The sequence below is a fragment of the Puma concolor genome, chromosome C2 (assembly GCF_028749965.1).
Source record: "Puma concolor isolate L17-30 chromosome C2, mPumCon1.1.hap2, whole genome shotgun sequence".
Classification (NCBI taxonomy): domain Eukaryota; kingdom Metazoa; phylum Chordata; class Mammalia; order Carnivora; family Felidae; genus Puma; species Puma concolor.
Window position 1 is genome coordinate 72,193,970 of NC_141675.1, and position 15,870 is coordinate 72,209,839.

The following is a 15,870-nucleotide window of genomic DNA, read 5'->3' on the forward strand; positions in this document are numbered from 1 at the left end:
AATCATTATAGAACTTCAGAGAAGCCCTGAGTGGTATTTCTTGACTTCCTTGTGAATTCAGGTTTCTAAATCAAGTGTTACACATTGGTCACATTTCTGTTTAGTGCATCATGAAAATGCTAATTAGAATCTTATTTAGCTAAAAACAGGCAGGGAAGCGCATATTGGTCATTCTGGGCTGGGTGACCTCTGGAAGCAGGGGCCAGATAGGGTCCAAGGTGGGATAGGGTGTGGACATGGCAGTCACAGTCCTGAAGAGCCAAGGAGGCTGGCTTGGTCACAGAAAGTAGGAGAGCTGGGGTAATGGGGTTCAAGTGTCCAAGCTGCCAAGGGCTTGACTTTAACCGAACAAACCTGAAAACCTAGCGTTCCTGCAGGCGCCTGAGGCTGTTTTTCTTTTTAAACAAATTTTTTTAAATGTTTTTTTATTTCTGAGACAGAGAGAGACAGAGCATGAGTGGGGGAAGGGCAGAGAGAGAGGGAGACACAGAATCCAATGCAGGCTCCAGGCTCTGAGCTGTCAGCACAGAGCCCAATGCGGCGCTCGAACTCACAGACTGTGAGATCATGACCTGAGCCGAAGTCGGTCACTCAACCGACTGAGCCACCTGAGGCTGTTTTTCTATGCACGGTCATCTGTTTTCTTTTGGTGATCCTCATTGTTTAGTGACTTGAGATGGAGCCTGTGCTCTGAAGTGTTTTAAATCCAAATCAGAAGGACATTGAGGATCAGTTTGAGAGAGAGACTAAACTATGTAGCCGAGTGAGAGATAACTACACAAACTTTTCCACTCATTCCATATGTTTGTTCAGTTCTGCTCTGCCCCAGAGAGTACTGTTGTTGGAATTTAGTAATGAATGTGACATGATTTCCCTACCCTTAAGGAGTGAACGTGTGATTCAGCTTCTGAACGTAGTGGCCTCAAATGAAGGAAGCATGGGTTTCTCACAGCTGTAGATTTCAGTGAGTGAGATGCTAACGGTTCTGAAATAAAAACGGATTTGAAGGTCAGGACCGGCAGCACTGGGTGAGGAGTCAGGAGATGTGGTCATGGGCAGAGGCTGGCAGGTGGATAAGTGGACAGGCGTGGAATCGGGGGCACTTGTACAGTCGTGAAGGCATCATCGGTGTGTGTAGCTAGTTTTGATGTGGGCTGCTCTGAAGGCTTGGTGTCTCTGAAGGTCCTTGAAGTCACACTTTCTTCACCATGACACATTCTTAGAACTGCCCCGTTCCAGAACTGGGCAGTTCTAAGAATGGGGTGTGGACTTGGCAGCCACTAGCTCTAGACCAATGCTACTCAAGTGTGGTCAGCTGACTGGTGCCAAGAGAGAAGTACAAACATTGAGAGTAAGCATTTAGTAATTTCTATAGCAACTTGACATTGTAGCCACATCCAAGCATGTGAGCAGTGGATTAGTTTGTTTGGACAGCATATAGACCCGTTTGGGTTTTGTGGGACTTACACGTGGGAGCAAGTTCATATCTGGCTGAGCCAGGGTCTAGTCATGTGCAGTGGGACCACATATCTTTCCTTAATGAACAGAAACAAAACAAAACACAACAGAAAACAACCTGGTTCTTCATGACAGTAGTTTGACAAACGCCTCTTTAGACCAAGCTCAAAGGTAACAGGAGGTAAGGCTGTGAGTCCCAAGGTCAAGAACTTAAATATAAAACATTGATCACATTCCAGTTTCATTTTGGGTCTTGGTCAATGAACAGACTTCCCTTCTTCTCTTCTCTTTCCTCCCTGTCATCAGCATGTATTTTTTTTCATGAACATTATTTTTCTGTGCAAATTATGCACAATTCTATACTTATGTTCTGTGTACATTACACATATTTCGTAATATGTCAATTTAAATAACGTTATAGCATTTTGCTTTGTTTATATGCCACATATTTTATCTCCTTTGTTTGGGAGCTCTTTTTCCTATTATAAACAGTGTATCTATGAATATTTTGTGCAAATTAGCTTTCTTTTCTCTTTATTTTGGTTTCCTGAAGTCTGTACCCAAAGGAGAAATAACTGTGTCAAAGAGTCACAGTTGGATTGATCTCTAGAAGGATGGAACCGATTTATACTGTGAGACTCCATCCAGGTTTTCTCTGTGGCTTCAGGCTTTGTAGTTTTCATACTTTCTGCTGGTTTAGTAGGCATATACTTGCCCTGAGATTTTTTTTTTAAATGTTTTTAAGTTTATTGATTTATTTTGAGAAAGACAGAGATAGCGCAAGTTGGGGAGGGCCAGAGAGGGAGACAGAGAATCCCAAGCATGCTCCACACTGTCAGCTTGGAGCCCGATGTGGGGCTCGAACTCACAAAACCGTGAGATCACAATCCGAGCCAAAACCAAGAGTCTGACACTTAATTGACTGAGCCACCCAGGCGCCCCTGCCCTGAGATTGTTTTACTATGCTTATTACTTCAGGACGTAGTGAGGATGTGATGATTTGATTTTAATATTTTCTCACAGTTAAAACTAAATGATCTTAAAAGAAAAACTTACCAAGTTGAACCTGAATGCTGACGTCTTGTGACTTTATCAGTTTTTACATAGCTTGGATATAAACTTTTCTTCGTTGTACTTGTCATCTTTCCTCATTCTGTGATGATTGGTTTTCTATTTGTTTCATTATATTATGTGGTATAAAACTTGTTCATTAGTGTTTACATTTTTATACTCAATTACGCCATCTTTCTATCCTGTATTTTCACGGCCAGAAATTATTTCCCCCTCATAAGTGGGATAAAATACGCTATTCTGCTCATTTCTAGCTTTTTAAATGCTTATCTCTTAGAGCTCTCTGGACCTTATTACATACAGTGTTTGGCATAAGATGTGGATCTAGGTTAATTTTATTGTATACTGGTATCTAACTTCCCCAATAACTTTTATTAGTGATTTCCCCTTATTTTTGCGTTTCTTGTGGTTTGATATATATTAAGCAGTTACCACAGAATGTGTTTTTGGAATCTCTATTCATATGCTACCATTTATTTAAAATATTAATGCAATATATATGAATTTCATTTGTAATCTGTTTAAAAAATTTTTTTTTAACATTTATTTATTTTTGGGACAGAGAGAGAGAGCATGAACAGGGGAGGGACAGAGAGAGAGAGGGAGACACAGAATCTGAAGCAGGCTACAGGCTCTGAGCTGTCAGCACAGAGCCCGATGCGGGGCTCAAACCCACAGACTGTGAGATCATGACCTGAGCCGAAGTCGGACGCTTAACCAACTGAGCCACCCAGGCGCCCTGTAATCTGGTTTAATAAGCACTCTACCACCATGACTTGAGAAAAGTATTATTTTGTATTCTGCCCTGATATTCTTTGAGTTGTATTTCATTGTTCGTTGGTAGTTTTCTAACAATGATTTTTTTCTTTAAACATTAAAAAAAATTTTTTTCTAAAGACATATTGCATCAAATCTTGAGATGAAGGACATTAAGAGAGAGCCCCCCCCCCCAAGTCTTCACAATCTAGTGCAGTGTGTGTACTCTGCCAACATTATTACAAAAACCAAGATGTGATCCTAGTTTCCGCAGTTTTGACACAGTGCTTATATGAAGGAAGGTCCTGCCCGATTTCATGGCTGCACTCTTGGCCACAGGAAGGCAAGTGCTTTACGGGTATTTTCCGGGGCAGTAATCTTAGTGGGGGCTTGGCTGGTTAAGACACGAGGTTGAGGGTTTGAAAACTAAGAATCAGTTAGCTCAGCTCTGATCCCAGGCTCTAAAACTATTCTCTGTGCTTTGGTCACAGAGGAAACGGGAGGGATAGACTTGTTAGCATACACTGGTCATCATTAGTGAAAGAAGCTGTTCAGAGCACATAGCATGGAGTACTGTCTTTGTATGCAAAATAAAGTGTCTTATAGGGCCACTGTTTAGACATTAATAAGGCAGGAGGGAAGAAAACGTTAGACCATTAGATTAAAGTGTGTGTTTGTTCTGTATGGGGTAGCTTTGAGGGGGTTTGTGTCTCACTGTGTCCTGAAGCTTTTGTACTGCTGGCAAGTCCTGTGGGCAGTGCCTCCATCTCAGAGCCCCTAGTGGACAGGCACATACTGCTTCAGAGGCCAGCATGTGTCAGATGGAGGAGACCCATGGTTGTTTGTAATAGAATCCTTTCCTATGTGGGGCCATTTGTCTGTGAGTGCTGAAGCATTTTCCTCTCTGATTATTGACTTTGTGACAGTATCAAGTGACTCCAGACTGAGAACGAATGTTTGGGGTATATTAAATTTTTATCAAATTTCCTAAGAAGTCAAGAAGTCTTGGCAATGAAATTAGCAAAGACCTTGTGATTATTTTAGAGATTACTTTATAAACTCTTGCATTATATAGCTATCGTGTATTTTTTTCTCCAGAAAAATGCTGCACTTGAACGTTTTTCTTCCTCTGTTTGCTGGTTTCTTGGTTCTCCTGCTCGTTGCTTAACATATTTTTCTGATAGATTAATATTTGTTGCCCCTAGCCTGTGTGGCTGACTGGCTCACTGTTTTCTTCCTTGTTTCCTCCAATTATAAAATGATTGAGCTAATAGGAGATACGTGTAGCGCACAGACCTGTAGCTCATAATAAATAATTGCTATGAATGCATTATAGTATTGAATGTATCTCATCCTCTTTGAACTTGACGAAACCATGTGAGGTGGGAATTATTGCTGCAGCCATGCTTGTAAAGGAGAATCCTGAAGCTCAGAGACTGAATGACAACCTGTCTTAGGCCACAGAGCTAATTAGTGGTAGTTCAGGACCCTGGTTACAAATCTCATATTTTCCCTGGTATATCTTCTGGTTTGAATTCTTTTGATTGGGTTCCATTTTATTGGAAGAGAATGGAAGTGTTATTTTTTTTTTTAAAAATCACAATATGTGGTGCTCAATTTTTTTTTTTAAACTTTTTTTTTTTTCAACGTTTATTTATTTTTAAGACAGAGAGAGACAGCATGAACGGGGGAGGGGCAGTGAGAGAGGGAGACACAGAATCGGAAGCAGGCTCCAGGCTCTGAGCCATCAGCCCAGAGCCTGACACGGGGCTCGAACTCACGGACCGCGAGATCGTGACCTGGCTGAAGTCGGACGCTTAACCGACTGCGCCACCCAGGCGCCCCTGTGGTGCTCAATTTAATGGGCTTAATGAATAACTGGCCATTATAATGATAACAAGTTTTTTAAGGGTTATGACTATGCAAAAAACACCTATTTTTAAAAAAAAACATTTGAAAATATTTAATTTGATGATCAAGTGAATGTAATATGCCTCCAGTTGAAGAACTTTTCTAGTTTTATTCAAATGATCTCTTTCAAAGGGAAACAGTTATCCAGAAGCACCAGCTAAATAACTGAGTTTTCTGGATGCTATTTTATAGTCAAATTAAAAAAATTTAATTTGCAAGTGTTTGTTTCCAGAGTGTAAACTTGCAATTGATTTTTGCCTATAAATCTGTATTCTGTGACCTGGCTAAATTCATGTATTAGTTTTACTCGTTAGTAGTTTTTAGATTTTTAAGGATTTTCCATATAGAGTAAATGTCATCAGCAAATTGAGACCCAGTTTACTTCTTTCTTTGTGATCTTTATGCTTTTTTCCTTTTCTTGCCTTATGCAATGTATTTGCTACAATAATAGACACATATTTGAACTGATGCTGTTGTAATATCCTCATTGTGATAAGACTCCTTTATGTCTGGCTTATAAACCATATAGTGTTGGGGAATTTTATTAGAAATTAAAAAAATAAACAATCTTGAGTTACTGGAACTTACAAATTATTTTTCATATATTTGTAGTGAACATCAATGCCTGTTTTGATGTTGAATTTGTGCTCTACTAAAATGTAATGTAAGGAATTTTGACAGGTGCTTGCTATCAATTCTGACAGGTTTTTTAAAAAAATTTGCTTTTTAAAATTATGTGGCGAGGCGAGACTAATGAGAGCTTAATAAGAATCCAGTTTCATTGAGGAAAAGGTGGTTGATTTTATAGGCAAAATTTAGAGAGATGCATGTTAAGCAAAGTGAGAGAAAAAGGAGAGATGAAATTGGCATGGAAAATCAAGTATCTAAACTGTGAACAATATCCTTGACTGTTCATTGTGGCAGGGTGTCTGTAATTAAATAATATTTGAAATGTGGCATAGAAGGCTGCAAAGAGAAATAGAGTCAATTTAACTGACATTTCCATGCTGTGAGAACTTGGGCAAGTGACTGATCCTTAATTCTTAAAAAATTTTTTTTAAATATTAAAATTTTTTTTAATTTTTATTTATTTTTGAGAGAGAAATAGAGCATTAGCAGGGGAGGGGCAGAGAGAGAGGGAGACACAGAATCTGAAGCAGGCTCCAGGCTCTGAGCTGTGAGCATAGAGCCCGATGTGGTACTTGAACTACGGACCGTGAGATCATGACCTGAGCCAAAGTTGGATGCTTAACGGACTGAACCACCCAGATGCCCCCTTAATTCTTTTTTTCAACTGTCAAATGGAAATAATAATAAGCAGCTTGTAGTATTGTTAGGATTAGAAATAATACATGAGAAGCACCTGGCACATATCAGGCGTGCAAAAATATGTAGCTAGGATTATTAGAGGGCTCTATCCTTTATTATTTACTCATTAAGTTATTGATTTATTGAATTATCCTAATTTATAATGGGTACGGTCAGATATTCTGTGTCATTGAAGGAAGAGAAGAATATCTTTGAATCGAAGAACCCCTGCTAAAAGAATATAAAACTTTATGTTCCTGGAGACTTGCACTGATCAGGGAGGGAGAATGATGAGACAGGATTGCCGTGGTGGTAGTTGTTTCACTGGCCAAGCTTCTCGTTTCCCTTATGGTCCCGTACCCAAGTTTGGAGAGTCCGACAAGCATGTTTATTTCCCAGGCCCTCTGAGGCTCTTGCCTGACTGGGAGATTGTGAGCAGCTGTCCAGAGCACCTGGAATCCAGGTTTGGGGCAGACGCTGATGCTGTGGGTGGCTGTGGAGCCTCAGAGGGTCATTGCAGATGACTACAACAGCCAGGTGGCCTTTTGCTGGGCTTTGTCTTCATCATTTGCCCTCTTTCCCTTCCCTTTTCTTTATCTAAATGACTTGGCGAGATATCCTTGGCTAATGTTGTGACCTGTCTCTTTCTTCTAGAATTCTGAAGGTGGACTCTATGTATGCATGAATACATTTTTGGCCTTTGGAAGGGAACATGTTGAAAGACATTTTCGAAAAACTGGACAGAGTGTATACATGCACCTGAAAAGACATGTGCGAGAGGTGAGCTGCACGTTTGGAGAACTGGCCTTGATATCTTTCCTGTGGCATTGTCGTGGTGTGGTTTATCACATGGAGAGTTTACTGTGCCCACATGACTTCTCATTCCTTTTGAGGATGGGAAACAAAAATGGGACCCTTTGCAGAAATTCACAGGTTTCCCCAAACCCTGTGTAACTCAGTTTAATTTTTCTCTTCCTCTGAATTTCTGATTGGTGTTAAGAAGACATGGATCGACTGAATGAAAAAAAAGTTAAGCAAAAAAATACAGACAAGTACACAAAATAATGCCAGAAATGCAAAAATCACAAGTAAAAAATATTTGGATATTTTTGCTTCAGATTTTTTTGTTTTGTTTTGTTTTGTTTTGAGCGAGAGAAAGAGCTTTCCTGAAAGTTCAAGTCCCTTTTGTTTCCCTCTCCAGTAGTAACCATGGCTGCAAATTTGTTATCGTTCCTATATAGGTCATTCTATTTTATTTACTTATGGATAGTCATGAACAATATGTAGAATGACTTTATATGGTTTAAAGATGTAGATACATACTATCATACTGTTACTTATAATTCTGTGTAGAGCTTTATCTTTTCACATTGTTCTTGAAACCTATTCATGTTGCGATGTGCCTGAATGTACTTACTTCATTTTATTATTTGTTTGTTATTCCCTCTTGTGAGTACCTTGTCATTTATTATTCTTTTGTTCTATTAATGACCATTTAGATTGTTTCCTTTTTTTATTTGCTTCTACAAATAGTGCAACAATGAACATTTTTATACATTTCTCCCGGGGGTACATGTGTAAGATTTATTTTGGAAATAAGTATATCTCAAAGTGGTAATGCTGGCTTGTAGAGGTACTTATTTTCATTTTTGCTAGGTATTGCTAAATCTTTCCCCAGAGTGGTTGCACTCAATTTCTACTTCTGTCTGCACTGATTAGCAATTCCTGTTTTCCCACCCCCCATCAACACTTGGTCAGACTTTTGATTTTTGCCAATCTGACGGTTGTAAAGTGGCATCTAAATAACTGGCATTTCCTTTTGTGAGGGTTGAACATCTTTATATGTGTTTATTGGCCATTCTGGTTTTTTCTTCTCTGATTTTCCTGTTTTCTTATGGTCTATGGCTTATCTTTTTGCTTCATTTATGAATTCTTTTATGCAGAAGTTTTGAATTCAATGTTAGATTTATTAACCTTTTCTCTTATGAATTGTGCCTTGTGTATCTTATCTATGAAATTATTTCCCAACTCAAGGTCTTAACAGTATTTCTTTTAATACTTTTTTTTGAAGTGCATGTGTATTTGCATGAGCATATGTGTGTTTTAGCATTTTTGGATTTTAATCCATCTGTAGTTTATTGTATTTGTGTGAAGTATGGGAATCTGTTTTTTATTTTCCATACTGAAAACCAGTTTTCCTGCTGTGGTAGGCTAGTGCAATCTTTCTAAATGATTTATAGTATCATCTTTTTGTATATTTTATTTATTTATTTTTTCATTTAAAACTATTTTATGTATTTATTTTAATATAATTTGTTGTCAAATTGGCTAACATACAGTGTGTAAAGTGTGCTCTTGGTTTTTGGGGTACATTTCCATGATTCATCGCTCATCCCAACAAATGCCCTCCTAAGTGTTCATCACCCATTTTCCCCTCTCCCCCATTCTCCTATCCCCACTCCATTTATTCTCTTAAGTCTCTTATGGTTTGCCTCCTTCCCTTTCTGTTTGTAACTATTTTTTTCCCCTTCCCTTCCCCCATGATCTTCTGTTAAGTTGCTCAAGTTCCACTTATGAGTGAAAACATATGATATCTGTCCTTTCTTTTTGTACATTTTAACTTGCCATTCATAGTTGGGTCTGCTTTGGGGCTCTTGGTTCTTTTCTATTGATCTTATTTTTCTGAATCTGCATTGGTGTGGCCAGCCTTGATATCTGGTGGTACAAACACTTTTTCCAGAACTTTCCTGGGTTTAGAAATTTATTTTTCTTTTTTTTTTTAATTTTTTTTTCAATGTTTTTTATTTATTTTTGGGACAGAGAGAGACAGAGCATGAACGGGGGAGGGGCAGAGAGAGAGGGAGACACAGAATCAGAAACAGGCTCCAGGCTCCCAGCCATCAGCCCAGAGCCCGACACGGGGCTCGAACTCACGGACCGCGAGATCGTGACCTGGCTGAAGTCGGACGCTTAACCGACTGCGCCACCCAGGCGCCCCAGAAATTTATTTTTCTATACAGATTTTAGAATCAGTTCATCTAGTTTAAAACATCCTGTTGAGATTTTGATCAGGATCACATTGAATTTGTAGATTATAATCTATAGCATTGGTTAAGCTCCACGAGGGCAGGGATTTTTGTCTGTTTTGTTCAGTTCTGTGCCCTCAGCACTTAGCTGTCCCAACACACAGTAGGTGCTTCATAAATATTTATTGAATGAGTATTCAATGAGTTCAGTATTCAGTTCTCTTTTGTCTCCTTCAGTAATATTTTGTAATTTTCGGTAAAAGAGCTTGCATTTTGTAAGATTTTCTTAAATGCTCTGTAATTTTTGTAACTATTGTTACTGCTAACTTTTACTTACTATATTTTAATTGGTTATTGATGATGTTTGGGGATGTTATTAATTTTCAAGTATTGATTTTTATACTTAGTGACACTATTCAGCTTTTAGTCCTAATAGCTAGTAGACTGTTGGAACTTCTAGTCAGTGCTGATTTGAGGTTCATCTAATCGTTCATGCTAGCCTGCCTAATATATTCTCTGTTTAAGTTCCAGACAAAGGAGAGATCCCAAAATTGGACAGTGGGCAGAGTAGGAGGAAGAGGAGGAAGAGAGGCCAGGAGGTCAGATAAGCCATCACCTCAGTGATTAAAATAGTCTAATATTGGCCCGATATTACATGATTTACATTCACTGCTCCTGTTATGTGGGGCATAGCAATTCTTATGAGGTCCGCTTTGTCCTGAACAGATGTCTTAGTATAAAATGATGAAGTTTTAGGAAACTGGGGTGGGGTGGGGAATGAAACTGAGGCCCAGAAGCTTGAAATAACTTGCTCACTAAGCTTGTGGCACAATTGCAGAATGGTGGTAATTTCACATGGTTAACTCTGCCTCTGAAGTCTTCAGTTAAATATTTCACTCCCTGACTACAACCTTCTCTCAGTTGAGCTCTGTCACTCATTTATTCTGATTTCACTCTGTTGTTCTCCCTCCTTGAGATTTCCAGGCCCATGACTTGTCCAGGCGGCCACTGCTTCTGTTTGTTAAGCCTGCTTCTCATGACTTGAAACATTCTCTTACCACCAGTGCCTTCAAAGATCCTTTGCCCTTTGTCTCGCCTAACTGTCCCCAGAGCTCCAGCCAGTCATGCCATCAGCATCATCATGGGTTCTGTGTGTATACTGTGAGCAATTCTGCACCACCATGGTCTGGGGCCATGTCAGACTCCTGGTCTTCCCCCTTCTGCTGGGCGCACTCACTGCCCAGCAAATTTGGCCTGCACCTTCTCCCACTCCAGATTCTGGATGCAGTCTTCAAGGTGCTGCCACGACCTCTCTCACCATCCTTAGAAAACAATTTGACTGGTACTTTACCAAGAAAACAGGGACCCTGGACAGGAACTTCCTGAACTCCTGTCTTGCCTCCTGGGAACTCATTGCATCTGGTTCCTCCATCCCAGCAGAAAGCTATGTTCTGTCTGTCCTCACAGCTCTGTTTCCTCCTCCTCATAAACTTGCTCCTTCCTTAACTCCCTTTTCTTCAATGTTTCCCTCTTCTGGCTTTTTCCTCACCTTAAAAAAAAAAAAAAAAAAAAAAAAACCACCACTCTTAGACAGACAAAAGCTAAAGGAGTTTGTGACCACTAAACCAGCCCTGCAAGAAATATTAAAGAGGACTCTTTGAGTGGGAAAGAAAGACCAAGAGCAACAAAGACTAAAAAGGAACAGAGAAAATCTCCATGAACACCAACTTTACAGGTAATACAATGGCACTAAATTTATATCTATCAGTAGTAACTCTGAATGTAAATGGACTAAATGCTTCAATCAAAAGATATAAGATATCAGAATGGATAAAAAAATGAGATCCATCTATATGCTGCCTGCAAGAGACTCATTTTAGACCTATACACACCTGCAGATTGAAAGTGAGGGGATGGAGAACCATTTATCATGCTAATGGACCTCAAGAGAAAGCTGGATTAGCCATAGTTATATCAGACAAACTAGATTTTATTTTATTTTATTTTATTTTATTTTATTTTATTTATTTATTTTTTCAGACAAACTAGATTTTAAACCAAAGACTGTAACAAGAGATGAAGAAGGGCACTATATCATAATAAAGGGATCTATCCAATAAGAAGATCTAACAATTGTAAATATTTATGCCCCCAATGTGGAACACCCAGATATATAAATCAGTTAATAACAAACATAAAGAAACTCAGTGATAACAGTATAAGAGTAGGGGACTTTAAAACCTCACATGCAGCAATGGATAGATCATCCAACCAGAAAATCAACAAGGAAACAAGGGCTTTGAATGACACCCTGGACCAGAGAGCTTAACAGATATATTCAAAACATTTCATTCTAACTCAGCAGAATACACATTCTTTTTGAGTACACATGGAACATTCTCCAGAATAGATCACATGCTAGGTCACAAATCAGCCCTCAACAAGTACAAAAAGGTAGAGATCATACTATGCATATTTTCAGATCACAACACTGAGACACTTGAAGTCAATCACAAGAAAAAAATTTAGAAAGACCACAAATACATGGAGGTTAAAGAACATCCTGCTAAAGAGTGAATGGGTTTATCAGGAAATTAAAGAAGAAAAGAAAATATGGAAGCAAATGCAAATGAAAACACAACCTCCCAAAACCTTTGGGATGCCACAAAAGCAGTTATAAGAAGTAATTATATAGCAATACAGGCCTACCTCAAGAAACAAGAAAAGTCTTCAATACACAACCTAACCTTATATCTAAAGGAGCTAGAAGAGGAACAGCAAATAAAGCCTAAACCTAGAAGAAGGGAAATAGTAAAGATTAGAGCAGAAATAAATGATGTGGAAACAAACAAAAAATCCATTAGAATAGATCAATGCAACTAGGAGCTGGATTTTGGAAGAATTAATAAAATTAATAAACCCGTAGCCAGACTCATCAAAAAAAAAAAAAAGAAAAAGGACCCAAATAAATCATGAATGAAAGAGGAGAGATCACAACCAACACCATAGGAATACAAACATTGAATGTTATGCAAAATTATATGCCAACAAATTGTGCAATCTGAAAGAAATGGATGAATTCTTAGAAACATATAAACTACCAAAAGTGAAATGGGAAGAAACAGGAAATTTGAACAGACTGGTAACCAACAAAGAAATGGAATCAGTAATCAAAAATCTCCCAACAAAATTCCAGGGCCAGATGGCTTCCCAGGGGAATTCTCTCAAACATTTGAAAAAGAGTTAATATCTTTTCTTCTTAAACTGTTCCTGAGAAATAGATATGGAAGGAACACTTCTAAACTCATTCTGTGAGACCAGCATTACTTTGATCCCCAAATGATACAAGACCCCACTAAAAAGAATTACAGGCCAATATCCCTGATGAACATGGATGTAAAAATTCTCAACAAGGTATTAGCAAATTAAATTCAACAGTACATTAAAAGAATTATTCACCACGATCAAGTGGGATTTATTCCTGGGCTTCAGGGGTGGTTCAATATTTGCAAATCAATCAATGTGATATACCACATTAATAAGAGAAAGGATAAGAACCATATTACCCTTGCAATAGATGCAGAAAAAGCATTTGACAAAATGTAGCATCCATTCTTGATAAAAACCCTTAACAAAGTAGGGATAGAAGGAACATACGTCAACATCATATAGACCATATATGAAAGACTCATAGCTAATATCATCCTCGATGGGGAAAAGCTGAGAGCTTTCCTCTATGGTCAGGAACAACACTCTCATCATTGTTATTTAACATAGTACTGGAAGTTCTAGCCTCAGTAATCAGACAACAAAAAGAAATAAAAGGCATCCAAATCAGCAAAGAATTATTTGCAGACAACATGATACCCTATGTAGAAAACCCTAAAGACTCCACCCAAAAATTGCTAGAACTGATACACAAATTCAGCAAAGTCACAGGATACAAAAATCCATGTACAGAAATATGTTGTATTTCTATATACCAACAATGAAGCAGCAGAAAGAGGAATTAAGGAATTGATCTCATTTACAATTGCACCAAAAACCATAAAATATCTAGGAATAAACCTAACCCAAGGAGGTGAAAGATCTTTATGCTGAAAACTATAGAATACTTATGAAAGAAACTAAAGATGACACAAAGAAATTGAAAAACATTCCATACTCATGGATTGTAAGAACAAATATTGTTAAAATGTCTGTACTACTCAAAGCAGTCTACACATTTAATGCAATCCCTATCAAAACACTACCAGCATTTTTCACAGAGCTAGAACAAACAATCCTAAAATATGTATGGAATCACAAAATACTCTGAATAGCCAAAGCAATTTTGAAAAAGAAAAGCAGAGTTGGAGGCATCACAATTCCGGACTTTAAGCTATATTTGAAAGCTGTAGTGATAAAGACAGTATGCTACGGGCACAAAACCAGACACATAGGTCAATGGAACAGAATGGAAAACCCAGAAATAGGCTCAAAACTGTATGGTCAACTAATCTTCGATAAAGTAAGAAAGAATATCTAATGGAAACAAAGACAGTCTCTTCAACAAATGGTGTGGAGAAATCTGGACAGCAACATGCAGAAGAATGAAACTGGACCACTTAGCAACATACACAAAAACAGATTCAAAATGGATGAAAGACCTAAATGTGAGTGAGACAGGAAACCATCAAAATCCTAGAGGAGAACATAGGCAGTAACCTCTTTGACATTAGCTATAGCAACTTCTTATGCAGTGTGTCTCTGGAGGCAAGGGAAACAAAAGCAAACGTGAACTATTGGGACTTCATCAATATAAAATGCTTCTGCACAGCAAAGGAAGTCAACAAAAACTGAAAGGCAACCAACGGAATGGGAGAAGATATTTGCAAATAACATATCTGGTAAAGGGTTAGTATCCAAAATCTGTGAAGAACTTATCAAACTCAACACCCCAAACCCCCCAAATAATTCAGTTAAGAAATGGGCAGAATGGGGCGCCTGGGTGGCACAGTCGGTTAAGCGTCCGACTTCAGCCAGGTCACGATCTCGCGGTCCTTGAGTTCGAGCCCCGCGTCAGGCTCTGGGCTGATGGCCTGGAGCCTGGAGCCTGTTTCCGATTCTGTGTCTCCCTTTCTCTCTGCCCCTCCCCCGTTCATGCTCTGTCTCTCTTTGTCCCAAAAATAAATAAACGTTTGAAAAAAAAAAAAAAAAGAAATGGGCAGAAGACATGAATAGACATTTTTCCAAAGAAGACATCCAGATGGCCAACAGACACATGAAAAGATGCTCAACCTCACTCATCATCAGGGAAGTACAAATCAAAACCATGATGAGGTATCACCTCATACCTGTTGGAATGGCTAACATTAACAACACAGGAAACTGCACATGTTGGCTAGCCTGTGAAGAAAGGGGAACCCTCTTACACTGTTGGTGGGAATGCAAACTGGTGTGGCCACTCTGGAAAACAGTGTGGAGTTTCCTCAAGGAATTAAAAATAGAACTACTCTGCCATCCAGCAGTTGTGCTACTAGGTTTTTACCCAAAGGATACAAAAATGCAGATTGGAAGGTACACATGCAGCCCAATTTTTATAGCAGCAGTATCAGTGATAGCCAAACTATGGAAAGAACTCAAATGTCCAATGATTGCTGAATGGATAAAGAAGATGTGGTGTGTATATATGTATATATGTGTACATTCCATAAATATGTATACATTCCATAAGTATATGTATGGAATATGGAATATGGAATATTAGTCATCAAAAAGAATGAAGCCTTGGGGCACCTGTGTGGCTCAGTTAAGCGTCTGACTTCAGCTCAGGTCATGATCTCATGCTTCATGAGTTCAAGCCCCCTGTCAGGTTCTGCGCTAACGGTGCAGAGCCTGCTTCAGATTCTCTTTCTCCCTCTCTCTCTGCCCTTCCCCTGCTCACATGCATTGTCTCTGTCTTTCTCAGAAAAAATAAATAAACCTTAAGAAAAGAATGAAATCTTGACATTTGCAAGGACATGGATAGAGCTAGAGTGTATTATGCTAAGTGAAACAAGTCAGTCAGAGAAAGGCAAATACCATATGATTTCACTCATATATGGAATTTAAGAAACAAAACAGGTGAACATAGGGTAAGAGAAAAAAAAAGAGAGGGAGGCAAACCATAAGAGACTCTTAACTATAGAGAACAAACTGATGGTTATCAAAGGGGAGGCAGGTGGGGGATGGGGGATCTAGATGATGGATATTAAAGAGGGCACTTGAGGGGCGCCTGGGTGGCACAGTCGGTTAAGCGTCCGACTTCAACCAGGTCACGATCTCACGGTCCGTGAGTTCGAGCCCCGCGTCGGGCTCT

The 15,870-nt window shown here is 38.8% G+C and overlaps 1 protein-coding gene and 1 non-coding gene across 2 annotated transcripts in view; one reads left to right on the plus strand and one right to left on the minus strand.

The window, feature by feature from the left end:
• USP13 (ubiquitin specific peptidase 13) overlaps nt 1–15,870 on the plus strand; it is a 120,186-nt gene that overhangs the window by 15,620 nt on the left and 88,696 nt on the right. The window contains exon 2 of the mRNA XM_025913585.2: nt 7,159–7,284. Within this exon, the coding sequence (XP_025769370.2) occupies nt 7,159–7,284 (126 nt within the window). The remainder of the gene's footprint in view (nt 1–7,158; nt 7,285–15,870) is intronic.
• LOC112850619 (small nucleolar RNA SNORA81) lies at nt 3,427–3,589 on the minus strand. The gene has a single exon (XR_003222721.2). It is a non-coding gene; the product is annotated as a small nucleolar RNA SNORA81 (small nucleolar RNA).